Source organism: Rattus rattus, chromosome 1, assembly GCF_011064425.1.
Source record: "Rattus rattus isolate New Zealand chromosome 1, Rrattus_CSIRO_v1, whole genome shotgun sequence".
NCBI lineage: Eukaryota > Metazoa > Chordata > Mammalia > Rodentia > Muridae > Rattus > Rattus rattus.
Genome location: NC_046154.1, coordinates 193,312,575 through 193,337,276, shown reverse-complemented (window position 1 = coordinate 193,337,276; position 24,702 = coordinate 193,312,575). Strand labels below are relative to the sequence as shown.

The window sequence follows — 24,702 nt, the reverse complement described above, 5'->3', positions numbered from 1 at the left end:
CTTCATGCACACCAGAAGAGGGCATCAAATCCCCATTACATATGATTGTGAGCCACCAAGTGGTTGCTGGGATTTGAACTCAGGACCTCTGGAAGAGCAGTCAGCACTCTTAACCACTGAGCTATCTCTCCAGCCCCAAACTTTCCATTCTTTAAAGGATTGCTAAGCTTTCCCGTGGCTTTCTAAAGTTGGGAAGGTACCGATAGAATTTTGTCTATGCCTGTCAGATTGCTGGGTCTGATTAAGTTATAGATGGAGAGCAGCAGAATTGCATCAGAAAAGCATCAAAGGGATAATGGGCCTATGGGCATTTCATTTCCATATATTACTTACTTAGTGAAGAACATTCTAGAAGGTGAGCATCTTGGCTAAGTTCAAGCCTCGAATTTCAATAGCCTGAGTAACCTTCTACCTGGAGACACCACAGGTTTTGGAAACAGACCTCTTACGAAAGCCACCATACATACATACACATAAAATTTGCACATTGTAACATGTCATGCCGCAGAAAAGCCTTCCTTAAGCTATTTCCTTACTTTTAGAAAGCACAAAGCACTCAAACTCATAGTTACTGGAAGACTGAGGGTAACCTTCCAATAGCAGGCTTGAGAATTAAAATTAGACGACTGCTATTTTGTTGCAAGGAAAAAAAAAATAATAAACCCTGACGCATAGCTCTCCACCATCTCTTCCCAAAGGGCTACTCGACCTATGAAACAAACAAATCTCATCATGGGCACAGATAACCCCAGGCTTCAGACGTGTAATCTGACTGTGGCCATCAGCAACCAGAAATGAGTTTTTTCTAATCAGCTTCCCATCACTCCTCAGTCACTCATATAAAGGAACACAGGGAGGGGAGGAAGCGCACTGCTCTTCAGCACCAGGGTTCTGGACAGCGCCCCGAGCAGCCAGCTGCCGCTAACCTTCCTCCTTCATCTCTGCCAAGGCTGCCCCTCTGGTCCCCCCTGCTGCTGAGAAAGAAAATTACATCGGGATCCATGCAGCCCGCAATGATGATGTTTTCCAGTAAATACTGGGCCAGGAGAGGGTTGTCCTTGGATTCAGCGGTGCCAGAGGAGCATCAGATACTTGGCGGCTTAACAGTGAGTACGGAGTATCTGGCAGCCTCCAGTGTTCTCTGGGGCTTCAATTGTCTTAACCTCACCATATGGACACCTGCTGTAGAGTAAGCATGCAGTTCAACTCCTTCTTCCTCTGCAGTCTTGTCTTACTCCCTTCTTTCTGTCTGCCTTAGCTCTCCACAAGGTAAAAAGCAGCTCGGCGAGTTGCTGGGAGATAAACTTTCCTCAAATAGAAAGTGAAGTTTCCTATCATGAAGAGGGAAAGATTATGTGAAGCGGTGTGCTACATTCACTCCTCCCTCAAAGTATAGAACTTGAAAGACCGATAAGGAGGATTTGGGAAAAGAATTAAATACATCTCTCTGGTTTCTACAAGACTGTATTGTCCCCCATGCCCTGCAGAACTAATATGTGTATTCTTGAGATTAGGTGTAGGTTTTAGAATAAAAGAGGAACCAGGGCCCTTAGAAGGCTTTCCTGCCTGCCACGTAACTCCCCCTTTAAACCCTAATTGTTGAGATAAAGAAGCATTCTGCTTGTGTCAATATTTACAAGATGTGTGTGTGTGTGTGTGTGTGTGTGTGTGTGTGTGTGTGTGTGTGTTAAATACTAACATTAAAGAATGGTATTTGTGGGGTTGGGGATTTAGCTCAGTGGTAGAGCGCTTGCCTAGCAAGTGCAAGGCCCTGGGTTCGGTCCCCAGCTCCGAAAAAAAGAAAAAAAAAAAAAAGAATGGTATTTGTAAAGTTACAGTTCTTGCAAAGGTTTAGATCTTAATTTGAGCAACAACTGTGAGATTTAATAAACATAGCACTTTTGATTTGCTAGCATATAATACATATTCAGGATTCTGTCATTAAAAATTTTAGGGGATGCTTCACCGCTGTCCTTCCTGTTTATCAACCAATTGCAAATTCAGCTTGTCAGAGAAAGCTCAGGCTAATGCCATAGCTCCGGGCATGGCCATTCTATTTATTACTCCACAAATGCTGAAAAACAGCCACGGCAACTTTCTTAGCACTACTTAAGTCGATTTGCGGAAATGAGGCCAAAATGTAAAATAGATTTTTCTGACGCTCAAGTATCATGAATATTTGGATGAGGCATTACGTTGAGGAGCACCTCGATTCTGAAGTCATAATAAAAGCACAAAAACCCCTCAGTTATGGTTAATGTATGACACTTTCCCATAAAAATGCTCCTTAGACATACGAGACCTGGGCATTACGTGGAGAGGAGGGAGCAGATGTTGAGAATATGAAGACATTCGAGCTTTTAATGACTAAACATACTGTCAAATGCCAGTGCCGGCATAAACTTCTCTCCCTCAAGTCATAAATAATAAAATATCCATTCCCATTACATGTAAGCTCAGTGAGTGAGGTTATCTTAATGCATGAAAATAAAGCCAGTAGAGGAATAGAAGGAAGACAATGGCAAATCTCTTATCACAGGGCTCCATATAAATATGCGGGTCTTAGATCCATGAGGATGTAATAGACTGGTGTGATTATGGCACCTCACCATTAGCCAGGAAGACAGCCCTCTGTTTGCCTGACTCTACATCATGTGTAATGAGTACAAAACAGACCACCAGAATCTTACATCGTTTGTCCAATGGGACGTTCCCGGGGTTTGTTTTTCAAAATCTGCAATGGGCTCTGATTGCTAGACTCTTGTTTCTACCTTTAGCCAGAAGAGCTTAGTTATTTCTCAAATTCTCCTGTGTGCTCCTAATGGTTAGCCAGCCAGTTCTCTTTCTCTCTTCCGCCTTTCCAACTGCCCGTCCAATAAGTGGCTGAAATGTAGCAGTCACTCTCCAGACTTTCCTGGGTGCTGTGGCAACTCCACTTTGGGTTTGAATGATGGGTGGGGCTTGCCGAGTTTAAGAGGAATCTCTGGATGAATTGAATTATGGGAACCTCTGGGATACAAGTGACTCCTGTGCTCCTACTCTCTTGAAGCAAAATAAGGCTACCGCTAGCAAAAGTGAGGACAAGAGAAGCGGCAAAGAGGCTGGCAAAGGCGACACTTCGGAGAGCAGCAAGACTGCGGTTGTGTTCTCCCTGAAGAATGAAGTTGGCGGGCTGGTGAGGGCACTGAGACTCTTCCAGGTAAACACAGACCACGCCTCCCTCTGCAGCCTCCAGGTGGCTGTGTGCCTGGCGACAGACTTGTCCCCTGTTATTAAGGCATTTCTGGATCCATTTCTGTAGATCACAGTGAAAGAGTCAAAGGGACCAAATGTCACCAAGCTTTAAAAAGGGAGTTTGCTCCGCCCAACATCAGGTTTATATGAGGTGTGATTTATTAATTCAGGCTCAGCCTATAGCAACTCTGTTAACCTGTTGTCAGGTGAGAAGTCTGTAATTCAAACATGTGGGCTTTGAAGTAGAAAATGCAAAGCACACATGTACACACAGTGCACACATATATGTGCACAACAATGCACACACGCATACATGTGCACAACACACACAGCACACATGTACACAATGCATATATACAACACACACACACACAAACACACAAACGCACACACAGTGCTTCAAAATATCAAATCTTTACCCTGCTTTGATTTACTAAATTTGAACTGTACACCCACAGTAAGAGCACGTTTGTGGCATAAAATGAGATATACAAGCACTTATTCTCATCGGCCTCACTTCATGAACTTAATAACGTGTGCTTTGTAAAGTGGGATTGCCCTATCTGTAATCGAAGGAGAGACTTATAGAAAGATATGGCACAGTCCCTGGCACGAATCTCTGTTTTGAGCCCTAAATTAAGAGCTTGGGTGAGGAGGAAGAACACCTTGTACACCTGATGTCTTCTCCACCTGAAGCAAAAACCCTTACAAATTGCACTCTGTCGGGAGCAGCGGCTGGTCACTAGAGCGGGAAGATAAACGTCCTCTCTTTCTGGTGCCTTGGGCTGCTGTGTGGTAGACACATGTGGGATCTGGAGCTGTGTTCTGCCGGGTTGGCTAACTGCTCTCTGCTCCTTAGTTTGATTTCCTCATTTGTGAGACGGCAATGATAATAATTCCTACCTAACCGGCTTTGTTTGGATGAAGCAATTCTGTAAAATGCAGACAGGAGACGTTATTTGGGATGCCTCTAGATGACCATAGATTGGGAATTAACCTGACTCGGAAAATGTTTCCTTGTTCCCCTTTGGCCTCGAAGAAAGGATCAGGTACCGTAAACAGTGTTAATGGAAATCTAGAGTAGTATTTTACACATAATTACGCCATGCAGGGCTGTGTCCATACGGTGCCCGAAGGCAAGCCAATTCAATTTGACAGCTGGATGCAGTGGAAAAAATCCCCGGAGAAGGGGTTCGCACTTCAAATTTGCACTCTGCTGTCAGCTATTCACCAGGTCTTAGCTAAACCACTTAACCCGTTGGGCCCTCAGTGCCCAACCTAAAAATACCTACTCTGATTCTATCAAACGTTAAAAGCCCCCAGTGGCACAATTAATGTGGAGTCCCCTGGGCCTTGAACTTAATATCGATCTCACTTTTATTATTAGGCAATTTATAAAATATGGCATTATTGCAAAACTTAATAAAAACAGAAACAGAGCATCCAGGATTGTTTCAGAGACGGTGTGGGAACCAGAGCGCTGCCACGGAAGTAATGGGGCAGTGAGTGCCTACGGAGGAGCTCGTGGGCGTGTGGAGAGACCTTAGGCTACAATTATCAAAGGACAAAGGTGTATCGATGGGAGACTTAAACCAGATTTTTAAGCTTTAAAGTTATTGTTCTTCTCAGAACAGCTTGTTACAAAGATATTCACAAAATGTCAGCTGCGGAATATATTGTCCAGTGCTAGCCTGGAGGGTGCGGAAGACGGGTCCGAGGCAGTCCTCTTTAGGGGTTATTATTACTGTGTCCTACCTCTTCGCTCCTCCCGAGTTGTTTTCTTTTTGCCTGGGAGATTCTCCCTTGAATGCTCTTCCTGCTTCCAGTTTTTCCCTTAAAACCTGGGCTACGCCTCGATGAATATTTTCCTAATCACTTTTAAAAACATTTTTCGGTTTCTTTGCTTTTTATTTTAAATTTATTATTACATATAGCAGGGTCTTGCTATGTGGCCTAGAAGAATCTGCAACCCTCCTGCCTCAATCTGAATACCGGGATTTTATGAGTTATTATGTCTGACTGTAAATGATTGCCTCATTCTTAAACTTTATTTTAAACGTAAGCCGTTTATTGTTCTAAGATTAAGAGTTTGCATTTTGTGTTTCTCAGGAGTATGGAAATGCATAATTTAGGATATCACTTTACGGTAATGTAATAGACAATCTAATCTCCTTGTCAACAATCCTGCGGTAGCCATGGGATGTGGGCCTCTCTGAGACATGATGCTTACGGCCAGGATATAGTTTATAGTGTCTTTTCTATGTCTTCAGTGCCCTCTTCTTTTTGACATGAAACAGGACAACCTATTCAGAGGCATGACAACTTGCCTTTCTTATTGAGAAAAAAAATTGTAGCTGGAAAAGTTCGCATCCACAGCAGAGCCAATGCTCTTCTGTGAGTGCTTCACACTTTACTCTTCCATAGCTGCACAAGCCTGGCAGCATTCCATTTGTTGTGACCTGAGTGCGATTTAGAGATATTCCCCTGTGTTTTCCACAGGAAAAACACGTCAACATGCTCCATATTGAATCCAGGAGGTCCCGGCGAAGAAGTTCTGAAGTCGAAATCTTCGTGGACTGTGAATGTGGCAAAACAGAATTCAACGAGCTCATTCAGTTGCTCAAGTTTCAGACCACCATTGTGACGCTGAATCCACCTGAGAACATTTGGACGGAGGAGGAAGGCAAGGGTGGTTCTTTTTTTTTTTTTTTTTCTCTTTATTGGGTGATTTTGGAATATGACAGATGTTCCAAAGGGGAGTTAATATTATCAAACCTGCCCTGTTTTCAGCAGAACTAGAGGATGTGCCGTGGTTCCCTCGGAAGATCTCTGAGTTAGACAGATGCTCTCACAGAGTCCTCATGTACGGCACCGAGCTTGACGCCGACCACCCAGTAAGTGTCCGTTTCACCTGCCCTCTCCCAGCTCTGCCACTTTCCGAACGATGTGCCGTGTTCTGTGCTGTAACGCTTTATTGTAGAGCAATTTTGTGTTTATCCCTCATGACCAAGAGCAGACTTTCAGATGATTAAGTTTCACTGTACATGTGTTGGCACCAAGTAGGTTAGAAAGATGGCATTCTCACATCGAGTTTATTTATAAAATGGTTGGGTAGAGGAGGAGATTGTACGCCTTGGAGAATATTTCTGTGGAATTAGACAGCTTAAAATATACTTGCGGATGGTGACCCTTGGAAGAACGGTGAACTGAAATTGATCACACCTTTGGGAAACTAGGGAGCACTAGACGTGATGGGGCTTGGTGAGAGAATAAAATTCTTGCCATTTTCCTTGACTGGAGGTAGTTAAGGGCAGAGTTATGTCTTGACTTCAGTCTCAATGGAAAGGCAGAAGAGCTTTAAAGTAGGGCCACGATGGAAAAGGCATCCCTTCCCACATCTAGTCTGAATCTATCTACCACCGTTCCCTCCTCTACTCCAATAAAAGTGACCATCTTTAGAGAAATATGACACTTGGGTAAGCATTTCCCATTTTCACCCCCTCCCCACTTTATACCGGTTTTTATTTAACACAAGAGACCTGGAACCTTCTTTATGGCCAGAATGAAGCACCGTGAAGTAAGCAATATACACATTCATTATGAACATTCCCCCCTCCCCGAGTGTGCGGATGGATCGCAGTGGGCGGATACAGCCCTGAGATCTAAACGGATTGGTCATGCTTAGTGGCTTGGTGTTAAGCCTGTGTGCTATGAGGGTAATGGTTTACAGGAAAACTATTCAAGAGGAGAAAACCGGAGAATGTGATTGTATCACTGTGCTCTGAATAGTGGTACCTAAGTGTGGGCACAGGATTGGCAGTGTCACAGCATCTGGGACATTGCTTTAACCAACCCATACTTCTTTATTTTGAGATCCACGGCGAGTTCAAAACAAATGAGATTTCGCTTAAAGCAGTCATTTGGCGTAATATACGAATTCAGCCTGGTGCAAATATGCCGGTAGGTCCAAATAAATGGTTCAATACACCCGGTATTATTGCATTATTTGCTTTTTTTTTTCTTTTTTCTTTTTTTCAGAGCTGGGGACCGAACCCAGGGCCTTGCGCTTGCTAGGCAAGCGCTCTACCACTGAGCTAAATCCCCAACCCCACATTATTTGTTAAAAGCTGAAACAATATAGACATGCTGTGTTGTATTTTACAGCATATTCACAGTAAAATTCCTACAACAGCAACAGAACACTCATTAAACAGTGGCTTTAGCCATCCTCTGCGTGTTACCTTCCCTCTCTCTCCCAATTGCAGAAGAGTTGGATTCAATGCAAGCCGATTTAAATGGTGAGGAGGTCAAGGCTACACAGGTGCCTGCTGCTAACTTGCAGAATGACCTTGGTGAGGTCCATCTACCTCTGCACCTTAGGGCTCTTTAACGGAAAAAAATAGAAATAAAAATTCTTATTGAAAAAATCCAAAGGGGTGTTTGAAGAGCCTGGTTAATAAAAAAAAAAAAAGGCAATTTGGCAATAGGAAATGTTTAAATTCAGCAAGGAAATGCTGCATTAAACCATCCAGATCGCTACTTAGACAGTAAAGGAGCCTTCGAGAACCTCTCATTTCCAAACGCTCCCTAAGTGAGGTTTGAAAATTACTTAACCTGGAGGAAGGGGTTCGGCCATTTGAATGGCACCACCTCAGGGACCACTGACCATGCTGTGAACAAAGCACATTCCAACAGCAAGAGTAAACTTTTCAGCGCCTAATTTTATTCCATTACTCCTAATTACACCTGCTTTATGATACCTCCACTTATTTTCTGTGCAGCCACTTGAAATAATTGCAAGTACTTAGCAGTCCCCTATGCCTCTTGTCATTTTTAAACCACATGTATTCGCTTTCTAAGCACATACCAAATATTCATTATGCAAAATTTGATACTGGCAAGATGGTGCTTTTCTAAAAATTTGGTGTAGACGGGAGGCGTTGTCTAAGTAATTTTTATGTCTGAGTCATTCGAAGACAGACATGGGCTCTTAATGTGGGACGGTGCAGGAAAGTCTGGGGAGGTGAGTCATGCTGTTCTGAGGAAGTAATAGATATATGGGCCTATGGCTTTCAAGTTTAATAGACAAAGAAATTGCCTGGGAAATATTAGGAAATACAGACAGTGCCTCCTCCCCAGGGCGCAAGAGTCTGTATTTCTTGAGCGCTCTCAGTTGAAGCTCACACTGGGGGATATGAGACCATGTTTTTGACTTGCTTGGGCCAAGCCTGGAGAGTTTTCCAAGGTGAGGTTCAAGGCCCACTCTTCAGACACTTTAAAGAACACAACCTCAAGACACTCCCCAAGAGCCCAGGGAAGGAGACTTTCCACCAACAGACTGGGGAGTCTCTTTGGAGAAGGATTTTTAGATGATTCTGATGTGCTTTGAGTGTGAGAATTATGTTCTAACTCTTTGGAGCTTAAATCAGAACCTCTGGGGAAATGGCCCCATTTGAAGTGTTATTAAAACTCCCCAAGTGGTTCTAATATCACACCAGGTTTGAGCTGTTGGAGACACTTCACTGAGTGGCAGCATAAATTGAGTTGGGCACATTAGGGTTCAGGCTGGGTTTTTCAGTTCATTTTGATTTAATTCAGGAGTGGAGCTGTACAGGAGGCTCTCTCTGGGTACCAGGGTCGCCAGAGTTTTACAGATAAATATATAAGGTGGCCTAGTAAAAGTGGAAAAATTTGTCATTTATCTGAAATTGAAATTTAACTGGGCACCTCGTATTTTATCTGGTATCCCATCCCTGGCTTCAGTTCAGAATGGATGGCCAAGATTGCACGGCGTCTGGAATGGCTGGTGCAGCTAGCAGACACGATGCCTGTCCATGGATGAATCCAGGAAGCTCTGGATCCCACTCCCCACCCCCACACCCACCCCCCACCCGCTGGCTCGAAACATTTGTGTAATCACTGCCACTCTCGGCTAATGAGGCGTGATGAGCAAATCTCTCTCTTGCTGTCGCTGGAAAAGGTGCAGGTGTTTGCTGAGGAGGGCCTTGAGGTTCCTCTGGAAGTCCAGCAGATTACGATGCAGTTACCATGGTGTCCGGCCTGGCAGGAAACAGGGAACAGGTGCTGGGCTTTTGATGGGGCTCTTTCCCTGTTTTTCACAGCCCGTTCTCATTTCCAGTCATAAACGTGCTTGGAATTCTTCAGCCCTCCCACCCTGGTAGCCTGTTCTACTAGTGAGTGAAGAACAACCCTCTTTCCAACATGAGCCTGCTGACCCAGGAGACCTTTTTTTTTTTTGTTCTTTTTTCAGAGCTGGGGACCGAACCCAGGGCCTTGCGCTTCCTAGGCAAGCGCTCTACCACTGAGCTAAATCCCCAACCCCCAGGAGACCTTTTTATTTAGGCCGAAGACCTGCTTGCAAATGCAAACGCGGCAGCTATGGTCACAAGCTCTGTCTCTAGACACTTTAGCATTTTAGGAGCTATAGTTTAACCGATCTGAATTGGAAGCTCAAGGGGAAAAAGAATGCTGGTCACTGTGTGGGGATACCTCCCTTTTAGTCTCAAGAGTGACCCGAGGAAACTTTCCTCTCTTTCCTCTCTTACTAACACTTTTGTTATTCCAAGACGACAGGTAATTCTTCCGTTATGCCCAGCACACAGCCCTGTGAAGGAAGGTGCCTGGCCTTGAGCTTCATTCTCTTTCAGCTAGACAAGAGAACCGGGCTGTTTTCTACCAAGTTTGGGTTCCCACCTTGTAGAAATGTTTATATTGCTGCTTCGGTACCCCCATGGGCGCCTCTTAATCGCCACTGATTTTTATGGTCCTCAGGCCTACAGGCCTGCTTGTCTTTCACGGTTTGCAGCCTCAGCGTCCTGGTCATTCTTGGTGGTACAGGCGTAAGGTATACACGTCAGAAGTAGACACCGTTCCCCTCTGGACTTTTGACAGCTTGAAGAAACAAGTCCAGCAAGAATTGGTTATGTCTAGATGAAAAGAAAAGGAAAGTAAGAAGCCCATTGCCATGAGGAGAGATGGCTTAGTAGACCAGGAAGTCCTTTCAAAAGTCCACGTGACCAATAAGTGGCATGCTCAGTGTTAAATTTCCCAAGTGGATGAGGTTAGATTAAAATGCTTTTTAAATTACCATCTTATATTCTAGATAAAAAAAAAGCTTGCAGTCGGCTGAGATAAACTAGAGAGAGTTCCTCAGTGGAATGAATGGAGTGATCCTGCCTTTGTGCGTGGGGCTCTCCCTAGGGTTGCATTGTGCGATCGTAAAATACAGCAAAACCTCTTCAGTCCCCACTAATCTGGGGATTTGATAATTGCTTGGAGTGACTGAGTCTTCAATAAATGTTACGTTTACTAGTTATTTACACACGGCAATTAAAACGCAGTTGAATATTCTAAACCGACCCGTTTTTTTAAATGAATAGGCTAAGATTAACTTGTTATTAAGATCAATTCCTTGTAAATGACTCTTGAAAACTGAAAGATAACGTGTGAAATATTAATTCGCATAACTGAGCCGTGCTGCTTGCCTAGTGGAAAGGTAAACTCCGGCCCAAATTCCCACACGTCCCGAATCAGTAGAACCAGATTGAAAAAGGTTTTACTGTAAGCGCAATTCCGCGTTTGCCTGTGTCATCAAGCCGGTCATCCGAGGATAAGATTTACATTTGAATTGGGCACTCAATAAACGCTGCAGTGATTTTCTTTTAGGCCTTCTGCAGCTCACTTTTCGGCACTTCGTTAAATGACTTAATCTCTTTTCTGTTTAAGGGATTCAAGGACAACGTCTATCGACAGAGGAGGAAGTATTTTGTGGACGTGGCCATGGGTTATAAATAGTAAGTACCTGCGTAAGTCTTTCTTGCCAATGGCTAGTTAGGAAAAACACATGCTGTGTTAAGCAGAACTGTCTCCCCTTCACTGTAACTCTTGCAGAAGACAGACAGGAGGCGTTTTAGACACCCTCCAACACCCCAGGCTTTAAATGCCAACACTGATGTTTGACATCTGGGTGTAATTGTGAAATAATCAGCTGCGGGCTACATCCCAAGTGTTCCATCGATGCCATTGTATTAGCAGTTCCATTAAGGCCGCTTCTGTTTACTCTGCAAGGCTTGTAAACCGAGCTCCGGTTTGAGTGGGACTTTTCAATAATCCATTTCACTGTCCACTTTTCCCAAGAAAAGGAGAGAATTAGGCAAGGACTGGCAAAGGAATCCTGCAAGCAGCTAGTGTAGAAAAGAAATGTGTTTGCTTTACATGGGGAAAAAAAATGCCCGGCAAATTCCCGTCTGGCGAGTGGAGGAGTTTAATTGTCACATAGCAGGGTTGGGAGGAAGATGTCATGAGGGCTGTGCATTGTGAGTGACAACCAGTGGTGGTGACAGGCTGGGTGTGTGACTGGCCCCTGATGTACACATTTTCTATTTGCTTTGCCTAGAAACAAATGGAGCAAGTGTTCGGCCCAGTTCTGTCTGTTCTCACTGGTATATGATCAGCAATAGGAACTGTGTCTTTGGAACAAAATGGAAAGCCATGCCTTGTAGGGGAAAGACTTTTCTTTTACTCTAGTTGAGAGGAGTTAAGTTAACTGACTTCTGAGGCAAAATTATCACTAATGAGAACTTAGGACACACGCATACTATAGATGGGATTTGTGCCTTCTTTTCATCTCTCTCTCTTCCTATTTCTTTTCTGCTCTCTACTTTCTCTTCTCTCTCTGTCTCTGTCTTCCCACACCCCTCTCCTTTCTCTCTTTGGACCAATACTTTGTTCATTCTTAGCTTCCATTCCTACTCCAAATTGTGTCTCTCCCTAGGCCAAGGCAACCTTCATCTGTTTCCCATCATCGTTATAAAAACCGTATTTACGAAACCAAGAACTACACAGCACATGTTTTTCTACAGTGTCTACTCTGTTCCAAGGAGTGTTGCTTCCCCCCCATGCTGTGACTTTTGACATCAACACATGACTGGCTATAGCCCAAACCCAGGCTCATGCCCTGACATCGCTGTCTAATCCTATGCCCCGGAGTATCCCAGTCAGATAGGCAAGAGAGGACTCCGATGGGCTGAATTCACTGTTCCCACAGAGCATACTGTAGAGGGCATGAGTGGATATGGGTTCCTAGAGAGGTTCTCTCTGACTTACAGACTATCTTTATGGACTAAGGTCACAGACCCTTTGAGAGGATGTGGGAAGGTAGTCCTTTGGGGCATGGTCTATCCAGGATATGATAAAAGTTCAAGGTCAAGTTGTCTTTTCCCTTAGAGAAAACAAATGACTAAAAACCATTCCAGCTTGCACAGGCACGGCATGCATATAGAGGAAATAACCAGGCATATAGAGGAAAATCAAATAAATAAATCTAAAACAAAAACAAGACATATTTCATAGTAGATGCTATGTGTAATATATTACACACACACACACACACACACACACACACACACACACACACACACACATGATTTAAACACAGCGTTTTTGTGGGCATAACGACCAAACGGGCAGCTTAAATGTTACTTCTCTCTTCCTTGAAGAGCCCAGACACTGGGCAAAGACAAGCTGATGTGGTGGTGATATGTCCCAAGGAACACTGGGAACAAAGGACTGGCTTGAAGGAAGTGTGTTTATATGGGGAAAGAGAGTGTGAGGGTTGGGGTGAGGTGGTCTAAGCTTTAACAACGTTTTGCTTCTGTCACCTCTCATAGCTATAGGGGTGACTCCCAGCCATGTCTGAAGTAGGACTTAGAGTCTGGAACCGGTGAAGGTTTCATGCTGAATGGAGAAGAACTGACTCAAGCTGGGGCATCTCCAGACCTAGTTTGAGGCTGAATTCAGGCCCAAAGGACCCAACTCTTAAAACCGAGGGAGGGCTCAGGAGACAGGACTAGGCAGGAAGCTGTGAGACAACTCTAAGACTCTGCTGTCTGAGGGATTCTCGTGTCTCCCATAGCGGGGAGGTCACATTACATCTGGGCATTGGTTGGTGAGGTATAGAGCCAATCTAAGAGTGCTTACCCCAGAAAGGTTGTAATCCAGAAACATCGCGACCTGCTCCTAAGAGAGTGTGCAGAGTCAGGCTATGCAAGCAGAATAACAAAGTTCTTGGAAACTGGAATCAGACCGTCTGGGTTGGAGAGCTGGCACTGTTACATCCACAAGTCCCTTCATCTGCGGAGTGTTATATCAGCAGGCCCCATCTGACAGGGCGTAGCAGGGATGGAAAATGAGGATGTATGTGCTGTGCTTGGCGCTGTGCCTGGATCCTGATCGGGGCTCAGAGTGTCAGTTGTTATTACTGTCTTCCCGCTACGCTTTGCTTGCTCATTAAGAGGCTGTTGGGTAAACTGATTATTTTTGTGCTGACGACCGTTCTTTTTTTGTGGAGAGATTTCATAAAAAGAGATTATACTCCCCCACCCCTTTTTAATGTGTAAAAGAAGCTGTCAAGATACCGATAGCAAATTGGCAGTTGTCTTGGGTGCTTCTTGTGAATGGAGAGTGTGACGGAGTCACTTAGGAGTTGTTGAACCAGGAGAACGGGACTCCAGGACTTGTGCCAAGGAGTGGGCAACAGATGTCACTTTACTACTGCGATTCCTCATACTAGTGTGAGCCAAGGTTTGCTTGAACTTGAGGATGGATAAAGGATAGCCCACTCATATGTGTATGTGTGTGTGTGCGTGTGTGTGTGTGTGTGTGTGTGCATGTGTGTTCATGTTGTGTGAATATGTGTTGGTGTGTGCATATGTATGTGTATGCATGTGCATGCGTGTGCATTCATGTGTATGTGTGTGCATATATGTGGGTGCATATATGTGTGTATGTGTACATGTATGTGTGTGTGTGTGCATATGTGTGGGTGTGTGTGCTTACAAGCTCATGCTTTGGGGCTCCCACAGCTGCTACAGTGGGGTGGAGGAGAGGCACACATGCTAACAAGTTCCAAATGGGCCTTGGCTGTTTTTTCCTGTTTGCCATGCAGCAAGCGAAGTTCCTTTTTTGTTTACAGAAAATGAAGACACAGTTTTTCACGGAGCTAGGTGGGTTTGGGTGCCAGTGACTGTGTGAGTGAACAACGCTGAGATGTGCTAGTGCTTCAGCTTACTTAAATCAAGTTCGTTTCCGTGCTCTTTGGCCAGATTCGGCAAGTCCAAACTGGGAGGTCTGAGGTCTGAGGTCTGAGGTCTGAGGGTCGGACGATTTGGAATTCGGGTAGTCCTGACAGGTCAGCATGTGAGGTGCCTGCCTAGAGTTTGATGCCACAATTAGGACCATTGGGGGGGTGGTGGAGATGAGGAAGGTACTGTAGGGTCGGGGGGTGGTGGTGTCGTTCCAAAGGCATAAAGGGATAGTACAGGAACACGATTCAGAGCATTGTCTTATGCTCTCTCTCTCTCTCTCTCTCTCTCTCTCTCTCTCTCTCTCTCACACACACACACACACACACACACACACATGCACTGCACACACACACCCACTTATCAATATTCAATAAAAAGTTTAAACAGGTGCTGTCTGTCACCGTGAGGACAATTTGCTGTCAGAGATTAGGTAGAGGGCTTCCTGGTTCCTGGTGAGCACTGGTAGGTACATGGTCAGTGACATTGAAAGAGATGGAGTGCAGTTGTTTTAAGGTTGTTGAAGGGATCGCACGCCGTAGCCTATGGGTCTCGAGGTAAGGAGGGAGAGAAATGAGGTACAGAATACTATGTATTGAAACCACAGCCACGAAGCCCTCTAGGGGATTGGTGTTGAATACTGTATTTTTTTTTTTTTTTTATGATAGTCTTGAAAGGATAAAACAGGGGGGGGGGGAGAATCAAAACGGGGAGAGAAAATGAAAAAATTCCACTCTATGATGAAAAACAGCAGGCTCAAAGTCCATATTACCGTGAACTCCGAAGAGGTGAGGGAGAGGCAAAGCGCCTGCATGCTGAGAACCACCAATAGATGCCACTCAGGCACAGCTCTGATTGACAGTGCAGATGAGAAACTTGATTGATTACCTAGAGGCCTGCAGCCACCTGCAGACAGGAGGCCCCTCCGCTCGGTGTCTGCAAGTCTTAATTGCCTCCCCAGTAACAGCATAGGAAACGTCCTTAGTGCAAGTATTAGTCCTTACGGCAGACCTGAGAGTGAGCACCCATCCAGCCTGGGGAGGACACCCTACTAACCCCTGACATGCAGATCACGTCCTGTCCTCTCTAACTCAAATAAAAGAACTCTCTGGTAACCGGGGGAGGGGCACCCCTCAATGACAGGCACATAGACTTGTACTTCCAAGAAGGTGTGTCCGGGGAGGGCAGATGGCATGTGGCAGAAGCAAAAAAGAAATGGTGGTTTTGTTGGTGCTGCTTCCAGGGAGTCTGAAGGTCCAGCTTTTCTGTCAGTAGCACGTTCATGTTTTTTTTTTTTTTTTTTGTCCTTTTTTTTATTAACTTGAGTATTTCTTATATACATTTCGAGTGTTATTCCCTTTCCCAGTTTCCGGGCAAACATCCCCCTCCCCCCTCCCCTTCCTTATGGGTGTTCCCCTCCCAACCCTCCCCCCATTGCCGCCCTCCCCCCAACAGTCTAGTTCACTGGGGGTTCAGTCTTGGCAGGACCCAGGGCTTCCCCTTCCACTGGTGCCCTTACTAGGATATTCATTGCTACCTATGAGGTCAGAGTCCAGGGTCAGTCCATGTATAGTCTTTAGGTAGTGGCTTAGTCCCTGGAAGCTCTGGTTGCTTGGCATTGTTGTACATATGGGGTCTCGAGCCCCTTCAAGCTCTTCCAGTTCTTTCTCTGATTCCTTCAACGGGGGTCCTATTCTCGCACGTTCATGTTTTAACCTAGCTACATTTCCACACTGAATTGTTGGGGAGCAAGATTGAGGGGGAAATCAGGAATACAGTTTTGTATTTTTTTTTAAATTAACCAGCAAATACGTCCCCCCTTCCCCGGAGGCTGGTTTAATGATTACTCTTCAACAATGTGCATGCATATTTAATTAAATCATATTTTTGGTGGGGTGGTGGTAGTTATTTCAGTTTGATTCTCTTGGAAGAAGGCCTCAAGCTCTGGCTTTAATTACACCACTGTTGTTTGCAGCCAGCTGCCTTGAAGCAAATGTGATTCCTCCTGGTTGAAGTGAAGGAGACTTGGAGGCTCAGGCTGTTCTGGTTTTAGCACCCCCACCCCACTCCACATACACCCCAGGAATCTGAGAAGTAAATTGGTGAATGGCTGATGTCCCCAAGTAAGGTTAGCAGGAGGGGTTTGCCATGTCAAAATTCCAGACAAATTTAGGGTTGGAACCCCTTTCCTACTTCCCAGTAAGTCTCTTGGTAGTAAATTCAGGGACCCAGGAGATCTCTCCTCTCCTCCTCTCCTCTCCTCTCCTCTCCTCTCCTCTCCTCTCCTCTCCTCTCCTCTCCCTCCCCTCCCCCCCCCTTCTCTCCTTCCCTTCCCTTCCCTTCACCTTCCTTCTACTCTCTTCTTCTCTCCTTTCCATTTCTCTTCTTTTTTCTTTTCCTTCCTTCCTTCCTTCCTTCCTTCCTTCCTTTCTTTTTCTTTCTTTTTCTGTGATGTGGTCATGGCTGTCCTGGAACTCTGTAAACCAGGCTGACCTCTAACTCACAGAACTCTCCCTGCCTCTGCCTTCTGCATGCCTGGAACTAAAGGTGTGGACCACCACTGCCTAATTTCTTACATTTCTTAGCTTAAGTATTCTCCCCTGTAAAATGGAGATAAAAGAAAATATCCATTGCTTCTTTTCTGGGAGTACTTTGATGATTAACTGAAACAATCGGGGTGGTGGTCAGCATGGGTGTACAATGTACCTTGTAGTTATAAATAGTCTGAGAACCCAGCCAAGGTCTCAGGATTTACGCAGACCTGCGCCACTATGTAGGCACCCGCTCTGCTCGCCATTTCTTTTTCAATCCGAGTGGGAGTCCTGGCTTTACTGTTCACCTCTTGACTGGTCAGGACACATTGGGTAGGACTTTTCTGCCTTAATTTCCTTCCTGCAAAATGGGACTTAGGAAATCCACCCAAGGACTTGTGGGCATTAGTTTCTCACTCCAACAATTATCTGCCTTTTGTTGGCCACGTGTTCCAAATTCTTTTATTTCCTGTTGCTTGCTTCCTTTCACTATTGCCCTTGACTAAGGCTTTCTCTGTCTTGACTTCTGTCTGATTTTGAATCTGTTTTATTTATCTATTTCTGCACCACAGACCTCCCCCATCCCCAAATTGAGCAGCTCAAAGCCACAGACATTTGTTGTTCCACATAGTGTGTGAGTGCTAAGAAGTAGGGAGTAGCTTAGCTGAGTGGTTCTAGATCAGGGGTTCTCACAGTTAGAGCCGCAGTCATCCGAAGGCCCAGTGGGGCTGGAGGCCTCAGTTTCTTGCAATGTGACCTGTTCAATGGGCTGCCTGGACGTCTTCATGATATTACAGGTGACAGCCCTCAAATCAAGTGCTCCAAGTGAGAAAGCAAGTCAGAATGTGCAATGTCGTTTATTATTATTATTATTATTATTATTATTATTATTATTATTATTGTTGTTGTTGTTGTTGTTGTTGTTGTTGTTGATTTTATTTAGACTGGCAGGGTCTCATGAAGCCCAGGTTAGCCTTGAACTAGTTCACTATGTAGCTAAAGGTGACTTTTTTAAAATTAAAAATTAAATTAAATCTATTTATTTTGTGTGTGCCCATGCTATACATGTGTGTCGTAGGCGTGCTAACAGTGTGTGTATGGAGATCAGAGGACAACTCATAGAAATCAGTTCTCTCCTTCTACTACGTTGACCTTAGGGATCAAACTCAGTCTGCCAGGCTTGATAACAAGTGTCCTAACCTGGCCTTGAAATTCTGAACCGGCTGTCACCTCCCTGGGATTATGGGCAATGTGCCAACATGCTTTCTGGGGACAGAATTTAGGAGGGTGAACCTGCACCAGCTGAACCATCGTCAACCCAGTTCCATGATGCCTTTTGTAATCTAGTCTTGGGGGTGACATATCTTACTGGCAAGATTCTTTTGGATTCACAGATTCGCCTTGAAAATGGAAGGGCTAAGGGTCAGGTCCTTTGGGGGACCATTTTGGGGGTTAGTACCACATTTATCTATAGTCATTTCTTCATGACCCTCTGCGGTGGCTCTTTTATGGCGAGTGCCTATGTATGATGAGAAGGCTCTATGGGCAGAAAGAATCCTGGAGACAGCAGAGGCAGGGCAATGCCACTAGGAGTGAGAGTCAGAACGTGTAGACTTTGGAGTTCTTTGGAACCCGGGTTGAATCCTCACCCAACACTTACTTGGGACTGTAGCCATGAGCATCCCTTTTTCAGTGTCGGTGCCTTTATCTTAAAAATTAGGGGCTGGAGAGATGGCTCAGTGGTTAAGAGCCCTGGCTGCTCTTCCAGAGGTCCTGAGTTCAAGTCCCAGCAACCACATGGTGGCTCACAACCATCTGTAATGGGGTCTGATGGATGTCCTGTTACGGCACGCAGGTGCCCATGCAGATAGAGCACTCATATACATAAAATGAGTAAATCTTTAAAATACTGGGTGACGTCTCTATCTTGTGTAGTTGAGGGAAATATCAATCGTAAACAGGGTTCAAGGGATATTGGATCAGTGATAGATATTATTACTATTTATTATTATTGTCTCATGTTAAATTAGTAATGGTTTCTTAATTCCCTGTAACCAAGTGTTAAGGCTGATCTAAAATGAGTAAATGACCTTTTGGAAGTGGTTGAATTAAGGGTTTCAGTCTCTAGCTTCCCTAGAAGTTGGAGCTTGCTTTTTAAAAAATCTTTAAACAGACAAAACCCATTTGTATGTGGAAGCCATTTGTAGTTTCAAGGACACATACAATTTGCTTCTTCAATATGAAGAACTGACCCTCGTAACTCTAGGGGCTGTGAGTCAAAGGTAGGCTGTGGTTGGGGTTTGGCTTGGGACTGGCAACATTGCGTTCATTTCTCTCTGGGTAATGACAGGAAGATGCTCATTGTGGTTGACTTCTTAAAGCTCAGGAATCCTCAACTTCCTCTTGCTCAGTTCCCAGCAAGGGCTGGGCGTTGCGTTAGGCAAGTCCATTTATAGTCTGTCATTTAACCTATAAGTGGCCTTTAAGGTAGGTATCATTATTACACTCTCTTGAAGATGAGGGGACTCAGGTTTAGAGACATCAAGCAACTTACTAACTGCGAGGCTCCTAACTGACTCGCCCTATCTAGTCCCAGTCACTGGTGTTTTAATTCCTCAGAACAGAGCCCTAAATTGAATCGTAGAACTTAGTGCTTGCAATACTCGCTGTTGCCCCAGCTTCTTCTGGGCCGCTCCCTAGCCCAAGCTAGCTGTCTAAGATGATTCTGGGCAGTCCTTTCGGGGGCCGCACTCCTTCTCACCTACAGTTTGGATGATTTTCCTTTTGCTCTAAACCTGATCTGTCTCTGTACCCCCCCATCATGGCCAAAACCCCCCTCCCCCCGTTCCTAATCTAAAGGTCCCGCCCATCTCCCTCTGCCCAGTCATTGGCTGTACGGCAATTCTTTATTACCAACCAGAGCCAGCTGGGGGCAGACTTTCTTTAGCATACGTGCAGGTCACTGCAAACAGGTTTTTAGGGTAACACAATTAGCGAGAGAACACCAGCTGCTACAGGTCAGCCCTCTTGGGGAGTGTTTTGTAGAATTTAAATGTCTATCTTTACCCAGCAGGCCACACCTACCACAACACACCCCCCTTTCATTTTGTTTTGAAGTACCTGTGGCAACTTCCACTTGACCTAGGTACGCGTTGAAAATCGCATCAACAGAAAGAGTGATCTGGCATTTAAAAAAGCAATTCACCTCTTTACAGAAGTCTCAGTGTAGTTGAATCACACAGTTCTTGTCAGAATTTAATTCACTCGAAGCTTTATGCAGTCTGGATTCCAATCAGCCCTGGGTGACTTCAAGGCCACATGGTCTGTCAGTTGGGGGACATCTATCTGGTCTACTCCACCAGCCGATCCTGTGAAGTGATTTTCCTTATGTACCTTACATTGTGAAGCTTTTCTCCTCCCTCCCAATGTCCAACCCTCCCAACCCAATAGGGAGTGGATAGAAATAAACCCAGCTAGGCTGAGGCTTCAGAAACAACTACCAGGGATTTGTCACTCTTTTTTTTTTTCCTTTCCTTTCTTCACGAGTTGCTCTCCTGTTTATTTCACGATTTTCTTGATTTATCAAGTGGCACCCTTTGTGAGTTGCTCTGCACCTAAGCACTCTGTGAAATAGAGACCCTAAAACGAAACAACGCCCAATGCAGACCAGCCTGTTTGGAAAATGCAGGCGCATTGGATTTGGGTGAGCCTGTGCACCGGACACGCAGCTCCCCCGGCGAGAGGGAGGGAAAGTTTCTCTTAATTTTACCAGGGAGTGTGCGGATTCTAACCTCCTAACCACAGCAGAGGACAGGGGAACTTTCACTACTCCCTCATCCTTACCACCAAATACTAAGGGATGGCAAGATGAAGCCGGGTAGCAGCAGGCAGGGGTGAGCGTTTGAACGGATTCGTAAACACAGAGGGATGTGTTCTAGGATACACACAGGCTGCATTTCCAAGCTAGCTTTTCCTTTCCCTTTTTAGGTCTTTGGAATCTTCTCATTCACTACACAATTCAGCAGGGGGCAGTCAATAGTTTCTAAAGGAAAGCCGATCAGAGGCAAAGAAAGGTTAGTCTCTAGGCCTGGAGCAGAGTTACCTCAGGGACTGGGGGCAGTGCATACTGGGAGTTCCTCCTTCCGGGTAGCTCTGGCGGTTTAACTTTGTGTTTGAACTGGAGAATTACTGAAGCCAAGTCTTTCCTAAGAGGCATCTGCAATTATCGAAACTCGTGGGAAAAATACGCCGGGTGGCTCTACCTTTTCACCCTTTCCAGAAATCTCAGTTGACCCTAGCATTTCTCATTTCATTCAAGAAGAGGTGTGATTAATGGACCCTGCTCGGTTTCCGAACGCAGCTTAAAGGAATACATTACCAACCGGAGTCACGGGTGCCACCGTACCTACTTTTAGATAGGCAAATCTTAATTGGAAACAAGGAATAGGAGATGGGAAGAAAGGAAGGGGAGGGCTAAGCTCTCTCAACCGACTTGATTTGGGGGTCGCAAGTTTTTAATCTTTATGTGATGGTGTTCTCCTCAAGGTTTACTGGCAGATGGCCACCTTGATGAATCGTGGGCTATCCTTCGATGTGAGAGGAAGTTTTAATTTTTACCTCTTTTTTTTTTTTTCTTTTTGAGAAAAGTCACCCTAGGAGCAAATATGTGTTTCTTCCCTGCCTGGGCTAATTTTATCTTTTCCCATTATCCTTCATTGATTTGCTTTCCCAGGTTTTGAATGAAACTGAGATAAATGTGTCTGTTTGGGTCCTTTTGCCTCCTGCATAAACACCAGTTGTTGATGCTTTAATTTCTCTGAAATGGAGCGGTAAATTGAAAAGTGGAACCAACCCAAATATTTGTAGTTCTGGGGTCATTTCCCTGATGACAAGGCTGGTTTCTGAGGGAGGGTCACATTAGAGGCTCCAGAATGCCTTCCTTCAAAGAATCTAAGTATCTCTGCCCACCAGGCCACTTCTCTCTGTGTTTTTTTTTTTTCTTTAAAAAACAAAAAACAAAACTGCATAGCGACTTCCATTCGAGTAGGAGCCTCGCAAGTAAACGACCTGGACTTTTAAACTCTCCAAGGCCCAGAGTGAAAGGTCTGTCCTTTACGGACGGCTCAGCCTGTTTCAAATGCACAGCTCCTGCAAGTGTTTAAATGACGCTAGGCTTTATGGAAGAATCATTTTCATGCCAAGTACTTCCCATTACCTGACGTTCAGCTAAATGACTAAAAGGAAGGGGGCCTGAGAATTGCAAGGAAAGACAAAGAGGAGATTGAATTGGAGAAAGGTTTTGCTTTTCCACTTTTTTGGGAGGGGCTTGGTGGGGTTTTAGGTGTGTGTGAATGCCACAGTGGGATGTTGTCTGATTATAGCGTGGCTCTCCCAGCTGTGGAAATCATTAACTCAGTGTGGCCCTGTATCACTGGCTGACAGGGACAGAGGCTGCAGCAAATTCTAATGTGTTTCACAGAGAAAGAGGCAGGGATATTTTTACTTTAAAATGATTTCTGTGAACACGAAGGATTCAGATTACTTCCACCGGTCTCGTCCGAGAGTTGAAAGGATTTATATGGAATGGGGCTATTTTGTTATCTCCAGACCTATTCCCAACCCTGCAGGGAAGTAATGAAATTTCATTCATTTTATATACCTGGAGGGAGCGGGAGTCAGCTACCCTGAGTATCTGTTAGGTACTAGGCAATGGTTTCTGTGCTTTTCAAACAGTATCATGTCCGGTCTTCAGTTTTGCAATCGTGGAAACAGAAAACCAAACCGCAATTCTGGGAGCATATTGGATATTCACCTCGCGATGGGATTTTTTTGTTTGTTGATTAAAAGAGGTCTTCAGGTTGTGCCTGGCACCAACACTGGGCGGCTTACAACGGCCTGCAACTCCAGTTGCAGGGGATCTGATACCCGCTTCTGTCCTTGCACATACCTGTATACATGCACATATACATATACTTAGGAACACACACACATACATAAAATAATAAATCTGAGAAAAGAGTGAGTCTTGGGGCTGGTGGTGTGGCTCAGTTGTTAGGTTGCTGACTTAGCATTTACAGAGCCCCAGCACCATATAAACTGCATGTTGTAATAGGAAGGAGAGAGATCAGAAGTGGAAATTCATCCTCAGCTGCAGAAGGCCACTGGCCTGGACTACATGAGACCATGGGAGAGGGGGAAGGGGGAGGGGAAAAGGGGGAAGGGGAGGGAAAGGGGGAGGGAGGAGGGGAGAGGGGAGAGAGAGAATGGGATCTATAGAGCTGGCGTTGCCAGTTCTGAGTCCTTGCTTTGCCACTAAAGAACTGACTAGCCTCAGTCCTCTCAACCATATAATGGGGATATTAATAGTTTCCTGTAAAATGAGAAAAGTTCTACACAATGAGCTGCCATGTTTATTTTTGCTGTTTCGGTCAAATGATGGACAATTGCTATTCTAAACTTGATTAAGGCTTTGAAATGTCAAATTAACCATTCTCCTTCGTCTACTACCATAAAGGACACAAGTCAGCAACATTTAATTTTTGCTAGCCTGGTTACAAGACAAACTATTTTGAATTTAGAGCCCTGAGAGAATCTAGCTCTGGGTATCTTCATTTTGGTGGCCCGAGGTGGTTGCCTGTTGTTGGTGACTTGAGAATTTAGGTCTTTTCTGGGTTGGGATCTTTGAGCGTAAACATCCGTACGCTGGTTGTGCACGAGCGTATGACAGGTGCCAAACCCGTAGCTGTTGATATTTAACGCCGGGCTAGAGTTTGTAGATGAAGATCTCTCCCTGTAATGTGAAGAGGACCTTCTACAAGGTTAGGAAATTCCAACCTATGGGGCACAGGACAAATAAAACCCCATTTCCAGGAGTGAAATCTTCCTTCTCCCCAGTCCCCTTAGGTGAAGTGGTTTATTTCCATTATGTCTCTTGTAAAGGAAGCACCAATATTAACAACATGAGCAAAACAAAACCAACAATTTTGTTTGCTACCACATAAAAGTTCCTCAGGGCCTGTAGACTCATTTACGAAAATTCATGTGCATGAAACCCATTTGCAAAAGCAAATAAAATACATGATCACGAATGCTCCTTACCTGCCTGGCCTAAGGGGGCAGTTGAAGACGGCTGCGCCCACGTGTATTCTCTGGTGTGGCTTAACAGTTATGTTCCCTCCACCCACTTATGCCAGACCACTTGAACCTATCAGAATCCTGGCATAACTCAGCCGGAGTCTAAGTTGCTGCAAGAATTTGCCAGTTTCCTTCGATGGAAGGCATTCCCAGGTTGTTGTGCCTGTGTCCTTAAAAATATTTTGGTATGTTCATTCACCAGATTTCCTAGCCAAAGAAGCATCTCTGAATTTAGTCATGTTTAGACTTTTATGTCTTTGAGGGTTTCCATACGTTGATTTCTTTCCTGGTGAAAATTACCACTCCAGGTGTCTGGGTGACAGTGTCTAGGCAGGGGGTGGGAAGCTGTAAGGAGGAAACCAGGAGAAAGAAATGATTGCATGAAAAGCGAGGGTGCAAACACATGACGGGGGAGCTTATGGGGATCCCAAGACCTTCAGTTGCAGTTTCCGGAGTTTAAAATACACAAGGCAAAAATGACGTAAGACAGAATCTTATCTGCCTGGCCTCCTGAAGCACAACTGTAATTTTTTTCCTGATACTTAAAATTACAGCTTGCTTTAAGCGGACTCCTGGATGTACTCATACAGCAAACATTGTTTATCGCACAGTAGCACATGGCAGCTTCCACTCTGGGTGTCAGAAATACAAATGAACAGACCACCAGTCCCAGTCAGACAACCTTAAACACACGTGCACAC

At 44.8% G+C, this 24,702-nt stretch overlaps 1 protein-coding gene across 1 annotated transcript in view; it reads left to right on the top strand.

The window, feature by feature from the left end:
- The first annotated feature begins 889 nt into the window (after positions 1–889).
- The window catches only part of Tph2 (tryptophan hydroxylase 2), a 100,760-nt gene continuing 76,947 nt past the window's right edge, over positions 890–24,702 (top strand). The window contains exons 1-5 of the mRNA XM_032890799.1: positions 890–1,106; positions 3,050–3,199; positions 5,734–5,917; positions 6,028–6,128; positions 10,981–11,048. Of these exons, the coding sequence (XP_032746690.1) occupies positions 1,002–1,106; positions 3,050–3,199; positions 5,734–5,917; positions 6,028–6,128; positions 10,981–11,048 (608 nt within the window). The 5' untranslated portion in view covers positions 890–1,001. The remainder of the gene's footprint in view (positions 1,107–3,049; positions 3,200–5,733; positions 5,918–6,027; positions 6,129–10,980; positions 11,049–24,702) is intronic.